General features: G+C 35.3%; 1 protein-coding gene across 2 annotated transcripts; it reads left to right on the forward strand.

The window, feature by feature from the left end:
- Window positions 1-255: 255 nt before the first annotated feature.
- Alb (albumin) lies at window positions 256-16,154 on the forward strand. Of its 2 annotated transcripts, XM_005002671.3 has the most exons (15): window positions 256-419; window positions 1,105-1,162; window positions 2,075-2,207; window positions 3,946-4,157; window positions 4,699-4,831; window positions 5,736-5,833; window positions 7,341-7,470; window positions 8,673-8,887; window positions 9,979-10,111; window positions 11,350-11,447; window positions 12,714-12,852; window positions 13,498-13,721; window positions 14,854-14,986; window positions 15,581-15,648; window positions 15,998-16,154. In XM_005002671.3, the coding sequence occupies exons 1-14, from the start codon at window positions 341-343 to the stop codon at window positions 15,620-15,622; spliced, it is 1,827 nt and encodes a 608-aa protein (XP_005002728.1). In that variant the 5' UTR covers window positions 256-340; the 3' UTR covers window positions 15,623-15,648; window positions 15,998-16,154.
- Window positions 16,155-27,293: the final 11,139 nt, after the last annotated feature.

The raw sequence follows: 27,293 nt of genomic DNA on the forward strand, positions 1-27,293 counted from the left end.
TTTAAATGTTCAAATGGAAAGAAGCAGATAAACAACACGACAAAACTAGTAAGTACAAATCATTTAAACTCTTATGTAAAATTTGATAGGACATTTTACATAAGTTTAATGAGTGGACAAAATCTTGCAGAGAAAGCAGTTCCAAATGGTAAACATACGCAAGGGATTTAGTCAAACAATTTTTGGGGCCAAAATATTGTGATTTTGTAATAACTTGGGAACCAATGAAATACCAGAGGAGTCTAGTTAATAATCTACAATTATCGGTTAAAGATGTATATTAGGCCCGATTCGCTGCCATCCCTCTACTTTCCTATCAACCCCACAAGCATTGGGCACAATGAAGTGGGTCACCTTTATCTCCCTCCTCTTCCTCTTCAGCTCTGTTTATTCCAGGGGTGTGTTTCGTCGAGAAGCACGTAAGAATTTAACTTTTCCATTGTTTAAGTTTATTTTCCTAGGAAAGAAAGTTTCAGTGAATCTTATGTCTTTAAAATTTTTTTTAGCATGTATTTCTAGAATATGATGATATTTTGTATAGTGAACAAAATAAAGTATATGGTTATTGTGTGAACTTACTTTAGAAGTTTTTGGTGAAGCAGTGGTGACAATTGTTTGGTGACTGTAATTTTCTTCAGCACAAAAAGGAACATGACTTAAATTTTAAAATAGAACTGAAGACAGAATTAATGTCTGTCTCAGAGGCTTATCTGCTGCACCCTGTTTTATGAGAAAAAAATGTGTGCCATTAATATTATATTTAGAACTTACTCTTGTGTACACTTTTATTTTGGAATGTCTTCTCTGTACCTGTACACTGATACCAAAAAAACATTGTCTTATCCAAGTTTTATAAGATATTTATTATGATAAAGCTATAATACTTATAAATATTTGATGATTGTTAAAACAGCGTTCTTGGCATCTGAATAGTTCTTTAGGTGTAAAATATACAGTTAATCATCATCCTAAGATTCTGTGTAGGGATCATAGTGTAATACTTTGAAGCAAAGAAATAAGTTCAAAGGAAAGAAGTGTAAAAATTAGCATCATAAATGTTTTTCTCAGTAATTAAACACATGTTTTTTTTCTTCCTTCCCTCAGACAAGAGTGAGATTGCTCATCGATTTAACGATTTGGGAGAGGGACATTTCAAAGGCCTGTAAGTTAATGAACCAACGTTAATGGTCCTGACAGCATTGGTTACTACTCTGAAGTCCTCATACTCTAGATTCTTTTTTTTGATACTGGGGCTAGAACTCATGAGTTTGCACTTGGCAGGCAGGTGCTTGTACCACTGAGCTAAATTCCCAGCCCTATATTCTAGATTCTAGCACAGTGCGGTCCAACAGAATTTTCTTCATTGATGGAAATATTCTATATCAGTCTGCTCAGTATGGTAGTTATGGGCCATATGTGGCTATTACTTTATGGCTACTGAGGAACAAAACTTCAAATTGTGTTTAATTTTAATTAATTTAAATTTATAAAGTCACATGTGGTTACTATTACGGGACATTGAAACCATGAGACTCTTACAGAGCTGTGGGAAGTACTGTGATACATATTCCTTTCAGCCTCTTACTTACAAGGGAATCCCTTTTCCTAGCAAGTATTCCTGTGGTTTCTTGGAAACATTTTAATGATTTTTTTAAATTTAGAGATTCTAATATTTTTTAATCTAGTAAAAATGCTTATTTTTAAAAGATCAGTATCATCGTACAGCCCAATTAAATGAGATGTGTGTGCTTTGTGTGTTTTTAAAAAATAACTCAAAGAACTTACGTAATGGCTTATCTTAACTATGTAGTATATATCTACTGTCTCCCCTAAACATGTGTATCTACTGATATGCACACTTCAGGTAGATATGGTGGAAATACAGATGCTCTTTGCTGAAGAAGTTACATAGACTTGGTTAGGCCTCACCTAATACCTGATGTGAAGAAGTTTTCTAGAAAACTGTAAAAGAGACAAGTTAAAATATAGACCATATACACTGTTTGCTGTCTAGCACAGGAGCTGTTTTGTGCTAAAGTTTTGTTGGGTTACGTGTTGCTATGTCTTCTTTCAGGGTATTGATTACCTTATCTCAGCATCTCCAGAAGAGCCCCTTTGAAGAACATGTAAAGTTAGTCAACGAAGTGACTGATTTTGCGAAAGCATGCGTTGCTGATGAGTCAGCTCAAAATTGTGGCAAAGCAATTGTATGTACATTATAATTTCACGTATTCTTTATTCTCCTCTAAGTAACTCTTGAATGTTTCAAAGGAAATTTTTTAAAAGTATTATTAATTTGTAAGCTACACTCAAAAATTGTTTATGAACTGAAAAGCTATTATTTCTATTGGGACAGAGATGTCCTAGTTTTGCCCCCAATTTTAGAAACAATTCATTGTGGTTACACACCATAGTTGCAGTTTATTTAAATGACCATATGTCATTGTTATAACCTTGTTTCAAAATCTGAAGTTGACTTTCTTTCATATAGGTTAACAGTGAAAGCATTTTAATGTACTTATTAACTTTGTTTTATTGTGGTAAGAAAATGACATGAAATCTACCATCTTCAATGTGTTGATACATCAGCTCTTTAACCTTTATCTGGCTTAATTGAAATTTTATAGCAGTTGGTGATTAACTTCCGTATGTCACTCTTCCTATGCTCCTATCTCTATCATTTTATTCTTTGATTGTCAGAATTTGATTATGCATGGAATCATGCTCTGGGCACTGTTCTCACAGACGTTCCACACTGCCACCAGTTGCAGACTTCCCTGAGAGGCCAAGTGGTATCCCTTGTATGTACACTATGTGTATTCTTTGTTAATTCATCTGCCAATGGGCATTTAGGTTGTTGCCATGTTTTGACAATTGCGAATTGTGCTGCAGTGAACACAGGAGTGCTAATATCTCTGAGACAGTAGCATGATTTTCAGTTTAGAAAGCACGAAGTACTATCTCTGCTAATTTTATTAGCTGGGTGAAATAGTTACGCAGCTATTTTGTCTCACTGTAGGAGTATTAATATTTTGCATACACTAAAAAGCAGGGTACTCTATCATTTTTGAAGAATTTAAAAGTTTTTTATTTTCAGATAAGTTTTCAAGACAAAAGGCCTGCATTCCTCCCACTGCTTGGTTTATAAATGTCTTGGAGCCAGGGTGCTGTGTTACTTAGCCCTGGAATCTTGCTCTTCTCATTTTCTTTTGATGTTTTTGTTTCTCATTGTAGAATCAAGCATTTTAACTCTACAATATTATGGTTCTATTGGTAATTTTTTTAAAAAAAACCTCATTTTAAAAATTAATAAAGTAGGGTTTGTTTAATGAGTATTTTAAAATAAATATTTCTAGAATAAAAAAAATCTCTATTTCAGTAACAATATATGGTGGATTGTATTACTCTTCACTTTTAATGATATCTATAAAAATGTTGGACCTCTCAGAAAGGAAGAGAACAAAGGAGATGGTCTCTGAATACTGCCCCCCCCAGCACCTCAGTTACACCTAAGGCTAAATATCGGTCTCCCAGACTCTAGTGCCATGATCCTTAAAGTCATTAACTATCATTTGCCCTTCTTTTTGATTTTTTGTAAGCGATACTGTGGCAGTTAATTGTTAGGAAATTACACAGAGATAGTCAAATCGAAGGAAGCTAAACCTACAGTAGGGAGAGAGATTTTTGTAAGAGTTCCTTTTTCTGTATTTTAATATTTTTCATTTCATTAATTTTTGTGCATTAACATTATTTTTTAACTGGTGCATACAAGAATTATAATTATTGAGTGCCATGTGATTTTTCCATACCTGTGTACATTATATGCTTCAATGTGCTTGATGTCCTAGCACACTCCATCTGAATGTTAAATATTTTATATTGTTCTTTAACTATAGGAAAACAAAGCACCACCCACTAATTTGCAGGCTTCTCTCTCCCCTCCAGGCTACTCTATTTGGAGATAAAGTGTGTGCCATTCCATCTTTGCGTGAGACCTATGGAGAGCTAGCTGACTGCTGCGCCAAAGAGGATCCCGACAGGGTTGAGTGCTTCCTGCAGCACAAAGATGACAACCCCAACCTGCCTCCATTTGAGAGGCCAGAGCCCGAGGCTTTGTGCACTGCCTTCAAGGAAAACAATGACCGTTTCATTGGACAGTAAGTGATCCAATATCTGTATGTCAAAATTAAAAATTAAGGAGTAATAAATAGGTAAATACTCATTATCACAATTGCATATTAAACACTGAGTTGGGAGCTTTGTTTTTCTACTGGGTTTTGAAGAGGCAATATTGGATACCACAAAATTGTGTGCAACAAAAAGTATGAGCGGAACATGATCTATATGAAAAGTTTGATATTAATATGTTTTAAAATAGTCTAAAAAATATGCAGTGTGTGGATGTTCACAGGACTGATTTCATTTTTGATGGAGGCATTAGATCACCAGTATTTATCAATTATGCTATATGAGCACATGTACACACACATACACACACACACACATGCATACATACACACCACACCGTTTTCTTCTTCATTGTCTTAAGGAATGACAAAGACAAGGCCACTAGGTGCTAACAGAGTCTAACAGTAAATTACGTATTTGAGTTTGCGTGTGAATGCTGATTACCATTATTCCTCTCTTACTGTGTGCTGTGGGAAAATGACTGCTTGTTTTTTTTTTTTTTTAATTTAGTTATTTATATGAAGTTTCCAGAAGACATCCTTACTTTTATGCCCCAGAACTCCTGTATTATGCTGAAAAATACAAGAATGCTTTGACAGAATGCTGCGAAGCTGCTGATAAAGCTGCCTGCCTGACCCCAAAGGTATCTCCAAAACAGAATGGAAAAACCCACTCATTAAGCAGATTTAGACTTTGACTATCTTAGGGTTACATTTAGGAACCCTAAAATTTTGATATAATTCCTTACATGACCAAAAACGCCTTCCATATGCATGTCCTCAAAAGACTTATAATTCTTTCTGAAAGCTTGTCTCCTTGCTCCTTGTATTGGCCTGACAGGAATCACTGTGTCTGACGGCCACTTCTCTCTTTGTGGTAACTGCTGTAGTGACATATGTTTGTCTAATTAGACAGCATGAGTCACAGAATTTGCTTATCTTTTCATAAGATACACACACACACACATCCTTGGCCTTGAGCTCACTCTGTAGCCCAGGCTGGTCTTGGATGCACAGTAATCCTCCTGCCTCAGCCTTCCAAGTAGGGAGATTACAGGTGTGGGCCATCACACCTGGCTTTATAAGGTTTTTATATTGCGGAGAAAATTCCAAACTGATAATTTCACTGTAGTTAAAAACCAGAGTTCAATGTCTTTCTTTCATACATATTTTATTATGTGCTTCATCCTCTTTTCTAAGGAGTTTTACTGATGCTATAGAATTAAATGAGGGCTGAAAATAAACTATGGGCAAAATAACTAAGTTAGCAAATACATCTCCAGAGATATAATCACGCACTGATTTCAGATCCTTTTCCTTGGCAGTGTCCTTCCTACTTTTTAACTGCCTGGTGCCTCCACTATGACCAGACTTTTTCCTTTTGTTATTTAGCAAAATAATTTGATAAAGGGAATACTTGGAAATTTAGGTATAAATTTAATCTAGACTTACAAATGCAACTTGACAGTGTCTTGTCTGAGTTTGTGACGGAATCTTTAGTGCAGTTTTTATCTGTTTTAATTTTTTCATACTGATTTGTTTCTGCAGTTGGATGCCATCAAAGAAAAAGCACTGGTTTCCTCTGCTCAACAGAGACTCAAGTGTGCCAGTCTCCAAAAATTTGGGGAAAGAGCTTTCAAAGCATGGTAAATATTTTTGAATACAGTTTGCATCTCTGTAATGATGTAGATGATAATGGTTCAGCATTTACACAGTGTGTTCAAACAAATATTTTTTCCTAAAACATAGAAAGGTGATAGAATTAAAAAGCAGAACATCAATAACAATTTGACATTAGTTTTCACCTCATTTTTGTTTAACAGTTGAAGAATTTAGAAGTTTATAGTGATTACCCCCAAACAGAAAGATATTTAAATTCTACACTGTTTATAAAGTTGAGAATCTAATTTAATAGGTCATCATTCTTGTAGAGCTGTAATCATAATTTTTATTTTTACACACAGCAACCTGGAAGTATGCTTGCCATGTTATGCTCTAACAATTAAATTTAGCCATAAACGAAGTCAAAGTTACTCCTCTTTATTTTCTCTTCACTCCAAATCTGCCCTTAGTCTGATGTTTTTGTTGGGGATGCTGTTTCCACACTGTTTAGTTGACCATTCTTCAGTATCTGAGCCAAGAAGAATACAACCAGTCCTTCCAACTCCTCTTCCATTAGCCAACAATCAATTTTTATAGCAGGAGAAAGAAAATAATAGATATTATGCATGCTTTCAAGGAATTTCCCGCTGAACTATCTTTTCCCATCAAACCACTCTAAACAACTAAATTGATAAAATAAAAAACCTCCACATGAAACATTACAGTTACACAGTTATGGCCAGTTTGGGGAAAGAAGTCTCCTTATTCTAATTTCTAAAATGATTTTGGAGAAAACAAGGATATTAGACCTTTACATTTTATAATAGTGAGAGGCTGTGCTGGACCAATTTCTTGGTGAACATGTGCTTATTAAGTAGACTCTAATTCTATAGAAGCTATGAAGTTTCTTTTTGCAGAGATCTTTAAAAGTTAGAAAGAATATGTTTGAGTTAAGAAAAAAATTAATGAGTCTATGCGATACTTTCTAGTTATAAAATACTTTCATCGGAATTATCTAGGAATCCTCAAAGTCATTCTTCAGCTCTTGAAATCTAATGAAATTTTTTCCTCCCCAAGATAAATCACAATGGGCAAGCCAAAAAAAAATATTTGAAGATAGTGCAATTAAATTACCTTTTCTGGCAGCATGATTTTTGCATCTTTAAAATGATAGTTCTTTAGCACACTGCAAAGGTTAAAGCCCAGAGAGGCTAAGTAACATTTGCAGGGTCACACTACCAAGAAGTGAGGAAGCCAGACCAGAAGTCAGATGTGGGCTGCAAACCTGATTGTGTTGTCTTTTTCAGAGTTCCTCTTTGATTTCTGATTTTATGAATCACCAGGTTCCTATCTACCACATATACAAGGGATAATTCTGCCTATGGAAAAAGATAACTCAGATCTAGCTTTAAAACAACTAATGAATTTTAAAATTTCTTTCTGTATCTAAATCTGTATTTAATTTCCTTGTTATAAATAGTATTCTCCTAGTACTTTGACATAAGGTATGCAAAAAAAGTTTTGACTGGGGGAAATTATTTTATTTTTTAGGTCAGTAGCTCGTCTGAGTCAGAAATTTCCCAAAGCTGAGTTTGCAGAAATTTCCACCATAGTAACATCTCTCACCAAAGTCACGAAGGAGTGCTGCCATGGAGACCTGCTGGAATGTGCAGATGACAGGGTAAAGATTCATTTATTTTTGGTAGCTTGCATGCTTGAGTGGGTTGAAGCAAATGTTTGGTGGTCAGGGACAGTGACTGCTATGGTCATCTATGTTCTCATTTGTTCTGTATCCAAGTTTTCTCTTCTTGGGGGTCTTTGTTTCTTTATTTCTTGTTTTTTTTTTAATTTTTAAAAAATCCTTTCAAAAACCTAATCACTGAATGACCTGAAAAATTCATTCACTAATTTGTAATCACTTCTTGTAACTTTAGGAATAAAAGCCTAATCTGAAGCAGGACAGCTACACATATAGATTTTTAAAGGTATTTTGGGGATATAGGTAGGGTTGGAGAGGGGTCAGTCATTACCTGAAGAAGACTTTAGAAAGACGTATTTTCCGCCTTCTGTTTTCTTTCTGTGTGTTAAATGTTTAACATGATCTCCCTTTCCCAAAACTTGTAATAGCCTCCCTTTCTGCAAAATTAAAAAGAGGGGGCTGGGGATTTAGCTCAGCGGTATAAGCACCTGCCTTGCAAGCAGGCGGTCGTGAGTTTGATCCCCAGTACCGATTAAAAAAAAAATTAAAAAGAGATGGAATAGAGTGAAAAGGAAAAGAGCCTCCAAGAGAAATTAAGGCATTTAATGTACACGTACTAATGCCATATGAGAGATGTAAACATTAGTAATGCAAACATGCAGACATAAATAAAATGTATGACCAAATAATAGAATCCTAGTTTAATATGACACTTCCTGGAAAATTGAAGGCAGATATTTTAGATATTTTAAACAAGGCTTCTGACTGTGATGTTGACTCATTTTTCAAAAATCTTTTATATTTTATTTAGTTACTTCATTTCAAAATGCCTGAACTTAATTTAGAGGGGAACCATTGGAAAAGTGGCACTGAGTTTAAATTTAAAAAGGGTAAATGCCTCAACAGTAGAAGCATAAAATTAATAAATTCATTAAAATAAATAAGTTAGCATAATAAGTTGTTTCTGGTTAGTCTTTTTATTAAATGGAAAGTTTTAGTCAGTCACTGTTTCTGAATCCTCACACTTAGGAGCTCCGACTGAGAATTTGTTCATGGATGCATCACGGTTGCATCTGTCTTTGAATACAGTGACTGTTTTTCTAACTAAACAGCAATTTAGTTTAGTTAGAAAAGAAAGTGCAGCAATATCAATTTATGTTGAACAATTTTCAACTTGCTTTCAGCAAGAACTGGCCAAATACATGTGTGAACATCAAGACAGCATCTCCAGTAAACTGAAGGAGTGCTGTGTAAAGCCCACGCTGCAGAAAGCCCACTGCATCCTGGAGATCCAAAGAGACGAGCTGCCTACTGAGTTGCCTGACTTAGCTGTCGACTTCGTTGAAGATAAAGAGGTTTGCAAAAACTTTGCTGAAGCAAAAGATGTCTTCCTGGGCACGTGAGTAGATAAATTACCTTTTCATCGCCTCCAAATGGCTTCACGATCTAGAATGTATGGCGGACTTTCCTCTGGAGTTAATACAGTTTTCAAGTTGCACATCCTTCTTCATCCTTCCCTCTTCCAATCTTTAAAGTTAGTTTGAAAAAAATAAGTGGAAACACTGTCATGATTTAGCACTTCCATCCGTATGGACAAAGCTCAATATTCCCTACTCCTGGGGATACTTTTGGAAATGTCTCTAGGAAATGGTCTCTGTGTATATAAATTGTGTAACTAAAAAATTTTGTATATATGTAATCTTTTATGTAATAATTCCTTCATCTAAAGATATTTCTTAAACATCTAAACTAGGTGTGAATATATATTGCCTAGCAACTATTTATATACATCCATATATCATCTATTTATCATCTACCTATCAATATCAATGCATCTATATGATGGCTGCAAATACATATAAAAAGTATGGAGTCTTTACATTTGATTGCAAAGACAAGAAGTTTGGCTTGTAATTAAATGGCAAATTATTATATGTTTCCAGTAACTGTAATGATTAACTTTACATTTCATTGTTGGATCATGATATTATCCCATTCACTAAATATTATTTAGTAAAATTAAGTATCCTAAATGATTTCACTATATGGAGAGGAAAAAGAAAAAGTTAACAGATATCTCTACATCTATTGGAAACTTTTTGAGATGTAGTCCAAATCAAACTAACTATATGTATAAGTGGCAGGTACAATTTAATGTGCACCAAGCTGTGTGTGTTTTGCATAAAATATGCTATGTATTTCTCACAGCCCACATTGTGAGACAGATACTGTTATTATCCTCATTCTACAGAAGAGGAAACTTAGGTCATGATAGTTCTAGTCAGCTGCCTAAAATAATATGTAAGATAAATGGCAGGTCCAGAAATTAAGTGGAGGAAGCTTTTACTCTAGACCCACATCCTTCATCACCAAGTGTTACCACGTAGGGTTTAGTTCCATCCAGACCTTTGGAACAGGAGTTACTCTTTGAGTTAATTATGTGACTTTTCAGGTTCTTTGTCTGACTAAATCTGTGTTCATTTTAATTAGGTTTTTATATGAATATTCAAGAAGGCACCCTGAATACTCTATTGGCATGCTGCTGAGAATCGCCAAGGGCTACGAAGCCAAGTTGGAGAAGTGCTGTGCTGAAGCTGATCCTCATGCGTGCTATGCAAAAGTGGTAGGTCTCTGCAGGAAAAGAAAATGCAGTTTTTCAACTGATAACTCTAATACTCAGAAAGAAAAAAATTAATGTAACTGTGTGAAATAATACATAGTTAAATTTGAATATTTTCTTGAGATGGATTGGATTCTGCATTCTTAAACTTCATACGAAAAATAACCTTACGTAGAATGGTTAATAAATCCTAGAATAGTCGATCTAGAAAAAGAATCCAATGGAAAAGACAATCTTTAACAAAATCTTGACCATAGTTTTTTCTTTTGATACTCCTGTGAACAAAATAAAATAAATTTAAATGACAATTAAGAGAGGTTTAACTTGGATATCAAGAAAATTAACCTGATCCCAAAATTTACTCAATACTAGAAATATCTTAAAGAAAATTTTGAAATCTGTATATATAATTGAAGTACACAATAGTGATGGTTATCTGGAGAACTGATACATGCATTTAACATATCTTGATCATTTTCAATTCCTTTTTTCTCTCTTCTCAATCTTTTCCATTTTCAAGAATCTGTTATCTAGTTTGCATTATCTTTCTTTTACTTCATTTACTTATTTATATTTAGGTTTCTCCTTAATAAGAAAACACACCTTATTTAATGTTCTGAGTCTAGCTTATTTCAGTTGGTATGATGGTCTCAAGTTCTATTCATTATCCTGAATATGACAGGATGGCTTTATGGCTGAATACTATGACATTGTATATATACACCACATTTTCTTTGTCCGTTCGTCTCTGGAAAATCCTCTTGTCTGTGTCCAGAGCTTAAATGTCATGAATTGCATTGCTATATATAAACATGGGTATGCATATATCACTGTAAAATGGTGCCTTTTCTTTTGGGACTATACCCAAGAGAGATATATCTGAATCAAATTGTATTTGTACAAAGTCCACCAAAAAAGGTATGCATCAGAAAAGAAAAACTCATTTCAATATATACTGCTAAATTTATTGAGATATAATGAGATTAATGCAAGTTAACATAGGTCTCTACAATGATAAGAGGAGCTCACAGTGGTGGTCATTAGCTTCCTAACATCTATTAGTACAGTGAATTCCTGATGTGTGTATACATTTTTTGACAGACCCTATAGTTTTGGTTTATTGAAGACTCTCCATAGGATTTCCACAGTGGTTGTATTAGTTTTCATGCCATAGGAGAATTCCCTTTACCCTACATCTTTGCCAGCGCTGTTTTTTGAAACACAGTTCTTTTATCTTCCAGTTTGATGAGCTTCAGCCTCTTATAGATGAGCCTAAGAAATTAGTCCAACAGAACTGTGAACTTTTTGATAAGCTGGGAGAGTATGGATTCCAAAATGCGTAAGTGGTTTTTTTTTTCTTTAGTAGAAATTCTCTAGATTTATTGGCAATTATTTCAGACAATGTGTAGGTCATCTGGCATATGACTTTTAATAATGAAAATGCATTATGTATGTTTAATCCCTCCTTATCAAGAAAGTATGGAGAGGCAACATAAAACATTTGGTGAGATGAGAGGCCTGTATCTGTTTACAGTCTAAAAAACTGGTCTTCAGATTGGGAGTGTAAAGGCTGGAAGGGTAATACCAAGTCTTCATGTAGTACAACAGGGGGCCTCCCTGGAAGGGTAAGGAATGGTTTATGATGTTTTAAATGTTACTTATTTATTTATTTTTAGACAAGATCTTTCTCTGTAGTATAGGCTGGCTTTGAACTCACTCTGTAGCCCGGGCTGGCCTTGAACTTGTGGCAGTCTTCTTGCCTCAGCCTCCTGAGTGCTGGCATTACAGGTGTGAACCACTGTGGCCTGCTAAGGGATAGCTTCTGAGCAAATAAATCATAGTTGTATTTTACAGAGCAGAAAGCAGTAGGCCTTAGATAACTGTAGATCAAGAAGTAATATAACAGCTGAACACAAAAATATAATAAAACATATTTAGATATATATGTGAATATTACCTTTATGATGCTCCATTTTGGAAAACACCAGATAGTTATAATTCTCCATTTATAATGCTCTATTTTGGAAAACAACAGATATTTAGCATTCTTCATGTATGTTAGTAATAACAGTGAACAAGACATAATTTCTCCCCTTGAGTAGATTACAGTCATATGTTGGTTTCAAGTAATGATTGGCATTCTTTATTGATTATTATTACATGCTATATAATATGCTAATTATACTGCACATACTACTTCTTGTAGTTTAGTCTTTATCTTATCTTTATTGAGGCAGGTATATTCCCTTTTGTTTTTTCCCATATCTTTCAAATTTATCACAATACTGATACAGATCTCTATAGAATTTATTGTGAGAAATTCTCTATAGAATTCTCTATAGAATTTATTGTGAGAAAGAAGCATAATAAGTATATTAATGCCACTGAATTGATATAAAGTAACTTTGTATTCAAAACCATCTTTAACTAGTTGCTTAGAACAGGACCCACCTCCAATGTTACACTACTGTTCTGGGGATGAAGACAACATGGTGAATGGAAAAAAACACTGGAATTGACTATGGTCAAATTTTCTCTGCTTGATCTACTGGAAAAGAACAGTTTAGTTCCTAGCTGTAAACAGAAGCACTCTTTTCTTTTAAAGCCTCGCGGTCCGTTACACCCAGAAAGCACCTCAGGTGTCAACTCCAACTCTTGTGGAGTACGCAAGAAAATTAGGCAGCGTGGGAACAAAGTGCTGCAGCCTCCCTGAGACAGAGAGGCTGTCCTGTACGGAAAATTATGTGAGTCTTTTAAAAATTAACAATGATGAGTTTTAAAATGCAGTGACAAAGCTAACTTTCAGAGCTAGGGTGTGTGTGTGTATGTATAGCAGTGCTAACCAGAAATTGTTTCTTGTATTATTCTATTAAAATTAGGCCTTACGTAAGATCTCAAAGATGATATTTTGTTTCTAAAAATCCATGAATTTTTAGTGTTCTATCCTGGCATTTTCTCCATTTTCACTTTCCTTAGAGTTTCTGTTTAATGTGTTATTTTGACCATTTTTTCACCATTGCAAAACATTTCAAGGATGTATCATCTTGAATTATTTTCATCAATCAGTTTTTTTTGGGTACTGGGGATTGACCCAGTACCATGGGGATTGACTCATGACCTTGTGCCTTCCAGGCAGATGCTGATACTGCTGCTGAGCTAAATCCCCTGCCAAGTAGGTTATTCTTAGACAGAGATATACTTAATTAAAAGAAGAGGAATTTGTATAAAGTGTCTTTACATTTAGTGCCAAAGCTAAATCACTGTCTCCACCAACTTTGTGGTCAGTGTTGCTCGTTGCATGTGGCACTTCTTTTGGTGCACTAAAGGAGGGATCCATGGATCTCTGCCTTTGCTGATATCCAATTTCTGCTCTCTTCCCTGGTCCTCAGCTGGCCCTGATCCTGAATCGGCTGTGCATACTGCACGAAAAGACGCCAGTGAGTGAAAGAGTCACCAAGTGCTGCACTGAGTCCTTGGTGAACCGAAGACCATGCTTCTCTGCACTGCACGTCGATGAAACATACGTGCCCAAACCATTTCATGCTGACTCCTTCACCTTCCACGCAGACATATGCACGCTTCCAGAGAAGGAGAAACAAGTCAAGAAGCAAATGTGAGGAATGTTATGTCACTCCCTGTGGCTGTAGTCTCCATAGTGAGCTACATCAACTGAAATAGGAAACTTTTAGGAAGTATTGACTACATTAAATTATTTAACTATTGAGTTTATAAAACTTATAAAAGTTTTAAGATTAAATTAGTTTTTTTCTTAGCAAAAAAAAAAAGGTCACAATCTTATCCACAAATTATCAGAATAGCATTGTTCCAAAATCCACAGTAGAATGAGATCCTGGGCCACATCCAATAGAAAAAATAAAAAATTAACTATCAATTTATGAAGGATAGCAAATTAATTGTAGAAATTCTAGGCAAGAATAGCTACTTTAAGTTCACTCTGTGGTGACCGCATAAGTGAGACCAACCTCTGAAATGTGACTTTTGAGAGTGAAACTTGGATAAAACCATTTAGAAATGCAAAGTTTGAGACTTGCTTCTCTTCTGCTGTCACAGGGGGTTATAATAGCGTGAACTTTAGCAACGGAAGATTGCCATTATTTCTGGTGGCTTGCAGTCATGGTCCAGACTCTAACGTGACAGCACTGCAAAGCCTGTCATGTCTCTACAGCTCTTGCCGTCTCCCCCTTGGCACGTCCGGTTTATAGATGCGATGAATGAGACGTGCCCACTCCCACTTGTCTATCTGGTCATGTTTCTTGCTGCAGTTCACTATTAACTTTGAATGAGGCAAATTTCAAAGAGCGAAAGGGAAGATTCTTGATTAAAAAGCTCTATAAATAAAGCCAAGATAATCAAACTTTTAAAAAAATCATTTAAAATTCTTAAGTATACAATTTAATAAGACTTCACTTCTAAAATCTATAAGAATTCACTTCTAAAATAATGTCTAAATGCAGCCACAATCTTTTCCATCGATTACGACTACATAAAACACTGAGTGACTGCAACTGATTACCGTATTCGATCCGCACATTGGCTGAAGTAAATGCATTTCATTATTCTCACCCACACATAGGAATATTAAGGTGTGTGGTACTAGGGCGTAGTCAGAGTTGCTTGGCTCCAAGGACTTAACCCTAAATGATATCATACAGTATTTGCTGCCTCCTTTTTTCTTTATCGAAATAAACTTTACTTGTTGTTTCTTTCTTTTCGTTCAAATACAGGGCACTTGTTGAGCTGGTGAAACACAAGCCCAAGGCATCAGAGGAGCAAATGAAAACGGTTATGGGAGATTTCGCAGCTTTCTTAAAAAAGTGCTGCGACGCTGACAACAAGGAGGCCTGCTTTACAGAAGATGTACTGAATTTTGTTCATTTCTATGTGTCTAAATTTCTGCATTAGTACTTTTGGTCAGAGTTGGGCTAGAGACTTGTATATTAAAGGACCTCTGGACCAGTAATCTTATTTTACATACAGTTTTCTTTTAGAAGGACTTAAGTAGTTCTTAGTTTTTGTATCCTGCATCACTGTGAAAAAGTATTAAATATTTATTATGCCTTTCCATTTTCAAATTTATGATGTTTATGGATATAGATAAAAATATTTGTAAAGCTCGAAGTCTTTTGAGCAGTAGAGCAATTTTAAAAATATTTTCCTGAAAAGTATTAGTTGTACTTCAGTTGATATTTACAGGTTTAGTGGGGGGATATTTACATTTAGATATTCAAATCATTTGATTTTCCTCCTGTGACCTGAAATAATTTTTAAAAATTCTTTTGGGGTCAGCCGATGCCGTTGAGCTTCCTTCTAGAGATTCTGGAAGTAAATTGAAAATAAAGGGTAGGATAGATGTGAGATTACTTTGTAAGCGCCAGTAACTATTTAAATGCTATCTTTATTCCAATAATAATGCTAATATTTTTCTAACATCTGTCATTTCTTTGCATTCAGGGTCCAAAACTTGTTGCTAAGTGTCAAGCTACCTTAGCCTGAAACCGTCATAAACACAAATATCTCAGGTAACTATACTTTAGATTTTAGATAGTACTTATAATTGTTATTATTATAATAGCAAATAGTGATCATTTGCCAAAAGCCAAACTATCCAGCACCAGCCACCATTCTTGCTTTGACACATATATATTAACCTACTTAATTTTCAAATTAGTGGCTGAATTGAGTATTGATGGGACCTGTGAGGCAGAAAGTATGTTCCCTGTACTTGTCTGAAAGGGGGAATCCAGATAAATTGTTTTCAGTGGTAAAAATTGCCAAAAGACAATATAAGCAATTAGCATACATGTTAATAGATTTAAAAATACATGACACTTTCCAAACAGCATTTATATTTCTCCTTTTGTTTTGCAGCCTACCCTGAGAAAAAGAGCGATGAAGAGTTGAAACTTACTCATCTGTTTTTCTTTTCTGTTGGTATAAAACCAACCCTCTGTCCAAGGAACACAAATTTCTTTACCACTTGATCTCTTTTCTCTGTATTGCAATTAATAAAAATTAAAAGAATTTAGTGTGGTGGTCCAGGACTATTATTTGCCAAAGGTGTGTTGCCACCCTGAAAATTTTGTAGATTCTATGAAAATTTCAATTTTCACTTTTGTTTCATTTCAGTAAAGTACTTTTAGTTACTTATGGGTTAATGCAAATAAACATAAGTTTTCTGAGTTATGCATTATAAACATTTAATACAACATTTTAGCATTATAATAATTCTGAATGAAAGAATGAGAATCTACATAAAGATAATGCATATGAGGCATGGATCTTCTGTACTGGTGGGACTCTATAATAAATAAGGGCAAAATAAATAGAGATGACTTTATAGGTGGTTAACTGAATTGGAAATGATAGTGATTCTAGGAGAAATGTAAGGTGCCTTAGGTTGACTACACATGAAAAGTGCAAGAGATTGGGGAAGGCATTCTTAGAGGAGGAGTCAAAGGGGTCTGCATGAATGAATCAGGAAAGACCAAGGCATACTGAGTTGAAGAGTGACAGTCAGAGGTAAATGTTTCTTGTAAAAGAATGCACCCAATGTGTGCCCATTTACCCTGTTCCCAGAGGTAACTCTTCATGTCATGGACAGATACATATGTATTGTATACTTTAAGCTATAATTCAAGGCTACAAATTTATAGACTTCCCAGAGCTTTGTCTATGAAATTATTTAGTCGCTAGTTTATTTTTTATTTGTTTTGACTTGGATTTGTACTGTATGTACTACTCCATAATTTGTCAGTAGTAATAATGCTTTATAATTTTTGTTTTTAGCATGATACTTGCAAAAACTATGGTACCCAGCTTAAAAAAGCTCCTTCCCATTCCTTTTGTATTCCACACTCAGACCATCAACTCCTCAGGTCCTCTCAATCCTTGCTTTGGCCTTGCTTCAGACAGATCAAATATTTGATCATGTTTGTTGCAATCTTTCCAAAAGCAGAAGTGAGATCACAGGGGAAGAGGGAATATTGGGGTCCCTGGCTGGTTGAAGAGGCAGATACAGGCAATTCTGACTAAGGCACTGCCACGGGACTGGATTGATATGGGACCAAATCTATGTGTCTTTTCTGGATGGCACTGCCATCACAGTCAGTCCAGGCAGTGAGAGGGACTATGAGCTTTTGGAAAAAGATGCTCCAAGGTGTCATGTTCTCTGAGCCTAGCTTTCCCTGATTCCTATGGAGCCGACCAAGTCCTCAGATAAGCTCTAAGTAACTCTTGTAACACCAATACGACTTTTCACTGGGAATAGTACACTGATCATGTGGTTAAGGTAGTAGTATTTGCCAGGTTTCTACACTGCGAAGCTCTTATTTCTCTCCTCTATAATCCATAGCTTGGTGACAAGTAACAAAATACAGCTCACATGTGAAATGAGAGATGGAGGAGGATTAAGCTCATAGAAGGGAGCTTAATATTTCTATTTAGAGTTCTGTAAGAAAGATTTGCTACTTATGCAATTATTCATATCATTATGGACAGATACATATGTATTGTATACTTTAAGCTATAATTCAAGGCTACACTACATATTCCAGCTGAATTATTCCAGCTCTGACTAATGGCTCCCGTATTGCTGGATATGACCCTGTACTAGTTGGCTTTTTTGGGGGACCAAGTGCTTGACCCCCAGGGCTTAAAAGAGGATAGGTTTTATTTGGCTTAGGGCTGCAACCCGTGGTAAACTCCAAGGCAGGGACACGGCAGGAGGACATGGCAGAGCCATCTGCCTTATGAAAGCAGGACGCAGAATGGGGAGCGTCAGCTAAGAGGAAGGAGCCAGTACAGACACAGACCCACGTGATGCCTCCTCGGACCCTCCAGACACAGCCAAAAATTTTTTTCTAACCTGCTAGGTATGTCTTAATCCAGCCAGATTGACAATTATGATGATTGGTTATCTGCCTGGACTTGGAGTTTTGACTACTCTTTGCTTCTTGGCATTATAAGAAATTGCATGTTCATGTTGTAATTTTCATTGCCTAGCCCTTCAAATAGTCACTTATTCAAGGAGCCCTGGCTGTTTTCATCAGAGAACGGTATTAACAAAGATCTGAGTACCAGGGTGCTCATTGCTAGTGGCTTATCACTGCTTTTGGGTCTTTTCAGGAAAATAGTTGAGAAATGTAGATATGAACACTAACATCACCCCATGTGCATATCTAATGACTTCTGTGTGCTTGTATCTATCCGTTTCTATAGGCAAATATGAGTTCAGACTGAGGTCTCTGATTCTACTCCACAAACACAAGGTTCATTCTAGCCTCCCCACTCAGTACTTTGTAACTTCCCTCTTTGACAGTAAGAACTTATTTCCAACTATCTATAACCTCCATTTACTTATTTGTTCAACCCCATGATGATCAGGATCTTTTCTAGATCTCTGATCTCCCAAACAAGTGTATGGCAGAGGTTAAATAAAAAGAGACAAATTGTATGATTTGTAGGGCTCCATAAGGTCAAAACCCTTTAATTAAGCTTGAGACTTCGAGGGTAAAGACAAAGGATTCTCTGGGTCAGTCCACTTATTTTTTTATTTAGTTAAAGAGAAAAACAAAACAAGACAAAGCAAGACAGTAAAAGGCTACAAGTAATACAGAATTTCAAGAGAAAAAATATACAGTAAGAATTCACTAGTAAATACATTACATATTGTCATCTCAGAAACAGCTGTCCAGGTTACAAAATGAAAGCATACAAAGTGGACATGAATACAGTGAGATTGCAGTCAGTTCTGTTTAATGATCCAACAAAAACTCAGTAATATGGTTTTCTATCCTATACTCTTAAATACTCTTGCAGTTGTACCTTTTAGATCACTTTCTTTCCTCCCTATTTTATGCTAACAATCACACATTTTGGGTTCCACTACTCCCACAGTTCTTAAAACTTTTTATTTAAAGAGGAAAAGAAAAAAAAAATATAAAACAAGAAACAAGACAAAACAAAACATAACAACAACAACAAAAAAAAAACACCATAATGTGACAAAGCAAAACAGAATCAGGAGGATGGACACAGTATATAATGCTAAAAGAGATTACTAGGTGATCAACAATGGTTACCATTATGCCTCTTGTTATCCTACAAAAAGGTGCTTATATCAGCTGTATAAAAGAATTGAACAAAACAATACAGAATAAGACCAGTAAAACCCACATGCAGACCTTGCAGGACTTCCAAACAAGATAATAGTCAAACCATAATGGGCATCATAGAGTATCTGGTTGCCTTCAAAGTGGTTGCCTATACCCTCAAATTTGATACTATTAAATAAAACAGAATATAATAAAATCAGTCAGAACAAGATGTGGAGAACAATACAAGGGTTCAAATCATGTTAATAGGAAAACAAAAAAGTTACTATAATATATCCCGCTATTTTTAATTCAGTTTTCCCTTAATTAAAAGATACTAAGGAATAAATTGATTTTTAAAAAAAGAGTGGGGGGGGGAGATTGAGATAAAAAAAAAGAGCATATCAATAGCACAACACAGGTCAGAACTGAACAATTTAAGTATCATTGTGTTTTACCACCAGATACTCTGACATTACTAGTAGTTACCATAGTGTCTCTTTCCTTGAAATATTTGAGTCTAACTTCGTATAATATAGCATCAGACTTATCAAGACAGTGTGAAACCATTCAAGAGAATGAAAGTATTGCAGGGTATTTAGAACCTGAACTTTGGTTTCTATGTGATCTCTTTGCCTATAACAAATTTTGCTTATACTATTGCATACATTAAAATATAATAAGATACAACATCTTAAAACTAATGGAAACAGACAAACAACAACTTCATGGGGCTGCAAAACAGGATGATATTAAATCAGCACTAGCTATTACACTGTCTTATTTTCTTCAAAATAGCTATTCGTAGTATTGCAGACAATAATATAAAACAACCCAGATTAAAGCCATTCCAATTATTGAGTGAAAACATTATATGGCTTCAAACCAGTGTGTCTGGGGACCCTGATTACCACATACTTTTATGTATTGTTATCATTACTTACACTAGAGAAACAATTCGGTATTTATACATGTGAGTTTGATTTATTTCACTTATGAGTATGTCTCAATGTGATCATTCTTTATAGCTGAGTAGCACTCCATTGTATAAAAACACCACAACTTTTATCCATTCCTCAGTTGATGGACACTTGGGTTGTTTCCAAGATCTGGCTATTACAAATTGTGCTGCTATAGACATGGGTGCACATATATCACTGTGGTATGATGCTTTCAGCTCTTCTGGGAATATGCCTAAAAGTGGAATAGCTGGGTCAAATGGGGCTTCCAGTCCCAGTTTTCTGAGAAATCTCCAGACTGAGCTCCACAATGGTTGCACTAGTCTGCACTCCCACCAACAGTGGAGGAGAGTTCCTTTTTCCCCACAGCCTCTCCAGCATTTGTTGTTGGTTTTCTTGCTAGCCCAAATCAGTTCCCTGGGCCTGGTGGTGCACCCTAGCAGGGTGCACTAGGTGCACTAGGAAGCCTGTTGATCTGGAGAGACAGGCCCAGCAGAGGCCACCCAGGTCTGTGTCTCCCTAGTACACTGCAGTAGGCGGGAACACCTAGCTGGCAGATTCAAACAAACTGTAACAGACAAAGAGAAAAAAAAATGGGCCTCCTATATATGCTTGTAGGGAAGGAACAAAAAATATGGGAAGAGGGAGCAACAAGAAAGTGTCCTCAGTCCCCAATCCTGAGAACACTGATCCAGGAAAGGGAAATGCAAAGGAAGACAGAAAACATGCAATATCAAACACAGCACCAATAGACATAAAGCAGTATCTCCGGAGCCTCATAGACGAGTTCAAAAATGAACTATTTAATGAAATAAAGCAAGAAATAAGTAGAATAGTTAGAGAAATGCTAAGCACCATCCAAGAAAATACAGATGGTGGAATGGAAGAACAGAAAAAAAAATGGAGAATTGTTTGATGGAGAAAATAGAGAAAACATAGAATATGTGAAGCAGTTTCAAAGAGATTACCAGGAAACTAAAAACTCTATTGAAAGCTGGCATAACATCTTGAAAGAAACTAAGGATAGATTATCAGAACTGGAGGACAGATTTGTAACGTGGGAGCATGAAATGAAAAACTTCTTAAAATAACAAGAAAATAAACAGCAATAATACAAAGCTAGAAGATGATAAGAGGATCTATAACTTAAGAATTAAGAACATAAAAGAAGTAGGGACACAAACAAATGAACTACAAAAGCTATTCACAGAAATAATCCAGGAGAATTTCCCTAATTTATCAAAAGGTAAAGTTACTCAGATGTGTGAGGCATACAGAACCCCAGCCACCTAAAACCCAAACAGAGCTACACCCAGGCATATAATAATCAAAATTCCAGAAATCCAGTGTAAGAACAGAATATTAAAAGCTGTCAGAGACAAGAAACAGATCACTTTCAAGGGAACACCCATCAAAATTACAGCAGACTTCTCAGCACAAACCATCAAATCACAAAGAGTGTGGGGGGAAATAATTCAAGCTTTTGAAAGATAATAACCTCCAGCCAAGATTGAGATATCCCGCACAACTGTCCTTAGAAAAACAAGGTGCTTCCAGGATAAAGAGGAACTAGGGGAATTTGCAACCACCAGTTCAAATTTATGGAGATTACTGTAGGATATTCTAAAAATGATAAATACCAAGATTCCAGAAACAGTGGCAGAGAGGCCACAATGAATGGAGCAGAAAGCGAAATGAAGAAGACAAACTGACAACTAATGACAGAAAAAGAGCTCAATAGAAATGAGGCAGAGAAAGTTAGATGATGGGAACAGCTATTTTGGAGAAAACAAGATATCATAATAGGTAGTGCTAATTTAATATTCTCTAGTATTGAAGTCCCATCAAGCTTTTGTTCTTCTGTCTCCATTGGTTTTAACCTGTTATATCTTATTGGATTTTATTATATGTGATAATATAAACAAAAACTTTTATAGACAAGGAGATTATACAGAAACCATTGTTCACTTTCTGTTAGTTGATTCTAAATACCCTGTAATACTGTCATTCTCTTGAATGGTTTTACATTGTCTTGATATGTTTGCTTCTACAGTATACGAAGTTATACTCAAAGATTTCAAGGAAAAAGACACTATGGTAACTACTTTTATGTCAAGATATCTTGTGGTGAAACACTATTTTGCTTAAATGGTTATGTTTTGACCTGTGTTGTTTTGTAGTTATATCCTCTTTTATCTCAATCTCTTTTTTCTATTATTTACTTTTTTATTTTTATCTTTTTAATTAAGGGAAAAATAAAAAAGCAGGATATATTATAGTAACCCACTTTGGTTTCCTATTAACTTGATTTGAAACCCTGTATTGCTGTCACCATCTTGTTTTGACTGATGTTCCTCTATTCTGTTTTGCTTGATAGTACCATGTCCGAAAGTTTAGGCAACAGCTGTGAAGATAGTGAGATTCATTATGACGCCCATTCTGGTTGACTATTATCTACTTTTGAAGACCTATAATGTCTCCAATGTTTTGGTTTTGTTGATTTCATTCTTTACTGTTTTGTTCAATTTTATTATAACTGATGATATAGGCAATTCTTTTAGAGATAGTGGGAGGCATTATGGTAACCATTGTTGATCACCTTGTATTATGTTTTTACATTATCTATTATGTCCACCCTTTTGATTTGACTGACTCTGTTCTGTTGTGTCACATTTGGTTTTACTCTCTTCCAAAAAAGTAATAAGAACTGTGGGAGTAATAAAACCCAAAATGTGTAATAGTCATTGTACAAAAGAGAGGAAAAGAAAGTGCTCTAAATGATATAACTGCATGTATATTTACGTGTATAAGATGGATAATGATATTACTGAGTTTTGTTGAATCATTGAACAGAACTGTTTGCAGTCTCACTGTTTGAGCGTCCCCTCTATATGCTTTAATTTTGTAACTTGAACAACTATTTCTAAGATGACAATATATAATTAACTAGTGATTTACTACTGTTTATTTTTTCTGAAATTCTGTATAACTTGTACCCTTTTTCTATTTTTTGTTCTTTTTTCTCCTTAAATAAAATTAAAAAAAAGAAATCACCTGTTATAATTGTATTACTGCTAATTTGGTTTTTCATTTCTGATATTGCTTATTTTATATAACTGGGTCCTCTGGAATTTGATGCATATATATTTAAGATAGTTATCTCTTCCTCTTGAAGTTTTCCCTTATCCAGTATGTAGTGACCTTCTTTATCTCTTCTGATCATTATTGGTTTGAAGTTCACATTGTCTGCAAACAGAATAGCTACCACTGGTTTTTTTTGGATTCTTGTTGCATGGAGCATTGTTTTCTATCCTTTGACTTTCAGTCTGTGAGTATCCTTTTGGGTTAGATAGGTTTCTTGTGGATAGTATTTGGTTGGATTTAGTTTCTTGATCCATTCTGCCAGTCTATTTCTTTTAATTGGTGCATTGAGACCATTTATGTTAATGGTTATAACTGTTATATATTGGTTTATTGCTGACATGTTATCTTTCTGCCGTTGCATCTTTATCTTTCTGTTCTGCTTAATTGTCTGCTTTGTTTAGTCGTTTTTTCCTAAGAGTATCTAAGCTGTCTTTCAGTATTCTTTGCAGGATTGGCTTGGTGATCATGAAGTTCTTCAGCTGTTCTTTGTCGTGGAAGTATCTTTTTTCTCCATCAATTTTGAAGGACAGTTTTTCAGGGCACATCAGTCTAGGTTGGAAATCATTTCCCTTTAGGATCTGAAATACTTGATTCCATGCTCTTCTTGCCTTTATTGTTTGTGTTGTGATTCAGAGAGGTTCACTTACTATGAATCAGCTCCCATCGCCAGGCAAGGGGCCTAGGCCTAGGACAGACTCATAGACAAACATAGAAGCCCAATTAGTAAAATTTAAATCCTGCTCAGAGCTGCTTCATAGTGGTCTCCAACACATGATAAATGTGAAGTTTCAAAATTATTGACCCATGCTTCCATGAAAACCAAATTTATCATCTGTATTATAGTACTTATTTACAGTTCATGTCTCTTTAGTATTACAATTTTTAGGAAAAAATATTTTTTGTCTTAAAGGGAATAGAAAAAAGCAAATAAATGGAAAAAATGAAAAAGTAAGACAAGATTGGATTTCAAAAACAAGACAGAAGGAAATCCCCCAGAGTTGCTATGTTGCATATTGTTATTGTCTAATTAGATGCTCAGACTACCAGCTTTAGGCCTGTGGAGTCAGTCAAGAAATACAAGCATTAAACTGTTTTTTTTTAAAAAAAAATTCAGTTGCTGTCATGGCAGCCTGTGTTCCTTTCCATCAGCTGGTTTTTGGGGAATAGGGTTCTTGTTCTTTTTATCTCCCAACCCATGTTCCAGTTGGCTCATGGGAGGGTGTGGCTGGATTCTTGGTTCTCTTTCTGGCCCATGACTGCCACTGACTCATGGGAGGGAGGGAAAATATAATTTTACAAAGTTTCTTAGATCAAGTCCATTTCCCCTGCTCTCTTCAGTGAGATTTTGATGTATTTGGGGAGACTCATGTTGTACACAAGATGAATTTAGAACCCTATCTTTTGACAGACTCGTGGGTTTAAACTGATATGTGGTGCATTCAGCTCCTCCATCCTATGTTTGAATACAGTGTCCTGTACCAACGTAGGACATAAAGATGTCAGGCGGTGGTAGATAGTCTTTGACAGTGCACTGTGTGCTGCCCACTGTCTGTGGTCACACCAGTCTCCACAAACTCTCTATCAAATATGCTCCCATTTTCAGGGGGTGGCCTTGTTCATCTTCCATAGGCTGCAGAGACCATTCATCTTCATGCCAGTGGACACTGCTAGTTTAGGTCCTCTCTTGCTTTCACTGATGTGGTTATATTGTGTTTCTCTGGCTTGCTCTTAAGCCCCGTCATCTACCCCTTCAGGAATGTGATCACTTTTCTTGCTTTGCCAGAGACCCATCACCTTTTCCTTGGGTAGCAATGTAAGACAAAGGTACAACAAACCCAAATAGAGATCACATTATAGAGCTGCAGTGATAATGGACAAAGACTTTTGAAGAAAATAAGTTTGGAAGATGTATCATTCTATGTTTATGCTAAGCAAATCTGAGAGATAAATTTAACAAAACCAGATATTTGGCATCATTTGTAGTTGTCATCAAAGAATGCAACATATAAGAGTCATTGGAAGCTAGAACTAATGGTGCCATAATCAGTGATACAGTGTTATAAATAGTGATGTAACCAGAATTAAATTAAATAAATGGTAAGAAACAAGAAAATTTATTTGTATCAATATGAATAGACTCCAAAGAGCCACAAAATCATGAATAATAACACACTTGCTACCTTTTTCTTGGATGAGAAACACAAAACTAACTAAGAGCAAGATACTTTTGATATTGAAAAAAGTATTACAACAATATGTTGCACAGTGGTACCTCAAGTCAAAAACAAATTGAGCCTACAGTGATGATCCCATGAGATTATCAGAGCACTGAAAAATTCCTCCCATCTAGTGAAGTTGTAGATGAAATAGCATCATAGTACAATCACAAAACTGAAAGTCACAGAGTCCTGACTTAATTTAATTGCAAAATAGCAAATATAGTAAAGTGAATTTTATACAAATTGGAATCATGGAACGCTGTGCTATAAGGTAGTCATAATTATTCATTTTAATTAACAATGTGAAATAATGAAAATTTCCTTCAAATTAAAACACATCAAGAGCTACATGTTTAAAAATTAAGTCTGGTGGTATTACTTTTGCATCACCGTAATTAATCTAAGGCCATTCAAATTGTATCTCTCTCTCTTAACTGATGATTAATAAATCAATACTTGCATAACACCAAAGAAAAGTGCTTTAAGCATTTTATGGTATCCCTTGGAAAGGAAGAATTTTCTGAACTATGAGAGATCTGCAACATTTAGTAAAATGTTAGACATAATGGTTGATGGATAGATAGAGTAATAGCTAGTTTATCTATTTTATTTTTTATTTAAAGAAAAAACAAAACAGAAAAAGGGTAGAAACAATAAATAATTTCAAAAAAATAACCAGTGAGAAATCACTAGTTGATAAATTACATATTGTCCTCTTAGAAATAGTTGTTCAAGTTACAAAAGTAAAGCATACAAAGGACTTTCAAACAGTGAGACTGCAAAACAGTTCTGTTCAACTATCCAACAAAAACTTAGTAATATGGTTATCAATCCTATACACTTAAACATACATGCACTTATATCCTTTACAGTACTTTCTTTTCTTCTCTTTCTTACAATAGCAATTATACATTTTGGGTTTTGTTGCTCCTACATTTCTTATTACTTTTTACACTAGTGACACAATGTGATATTTATAAATATGATTCTTATTTATTTCACTAATGAAGATAGCCTCAAGTTGTCTCCATTTGCCTATGAAGGTCTCAAGATCATCCTTATTATAGCGGAGCAATATTTCATGGTATAAAAATACCACATCTTCTTCATCCACTCTGCAGTTGATTGGCATCTTGTTTCCAAGATTTAACTATTACAAATTTTGTTGCTATGAACATGGGTGCACATATATCACTGTGATATGACCTTTTTAGGTTTTCTGGGAAAATACCAAGGAGGGGAATCTTTGGGTTGAATGGAACTTCCAATCCCAGTCTTCTGAGAATTCTCCATATTGATTTCCATATTGGTTGCACCATTCTACACTCCCACCAACAGTGGAACAGTGGAACAGTGGAGGCCCCGCAGCCTCGCCAACATTTATTATCAGTTGATTTCTTGATGGCAGCTATTCTTTCCGGTGCAAGATGAAATCTCAATGCTGTTTTAATTTGCATTTCTCAAATGACCAGTGATGGTGAACATTTCTTCATGTATTTACTTGCCATTTGTATATCTTCATCTGAGAACTGTGAGTTCATCTCAGATGCCCATTTTTGGAGAGGGTCTTTGAATTTTGGGGCTTGATGTTTTTCAATTCTTTATATGTTCTGGATATAAGTCCTTTACCTGAGGGGTTTCTGGCTATAATTCTTTCCCATTCTGTGGGTTTTCTTTTCACTCTGTTGGTGATTTCTTTTGAAGTGCAGATACTTTTCAATGTATGAGATTCCAGTTGATTCTTCAAAGT

Source organism: Cavia porcellus, unplaced genomic scaffold, assembly GCF_034190915.1.
Source record: "Cavia porcellus strain 051 isolate PalLab524CR breed Dunkin Hartley unplaced genomic scaffold, mCavPor4.1 scaffold_30, whole genome shotgun sequence".
Classification (NCBI taxonomy): Eukaryota; Metazoa; Chordata; class Mammalia; order Rodentia; family Caviidae; genus Cavia; species Cavia porcellus.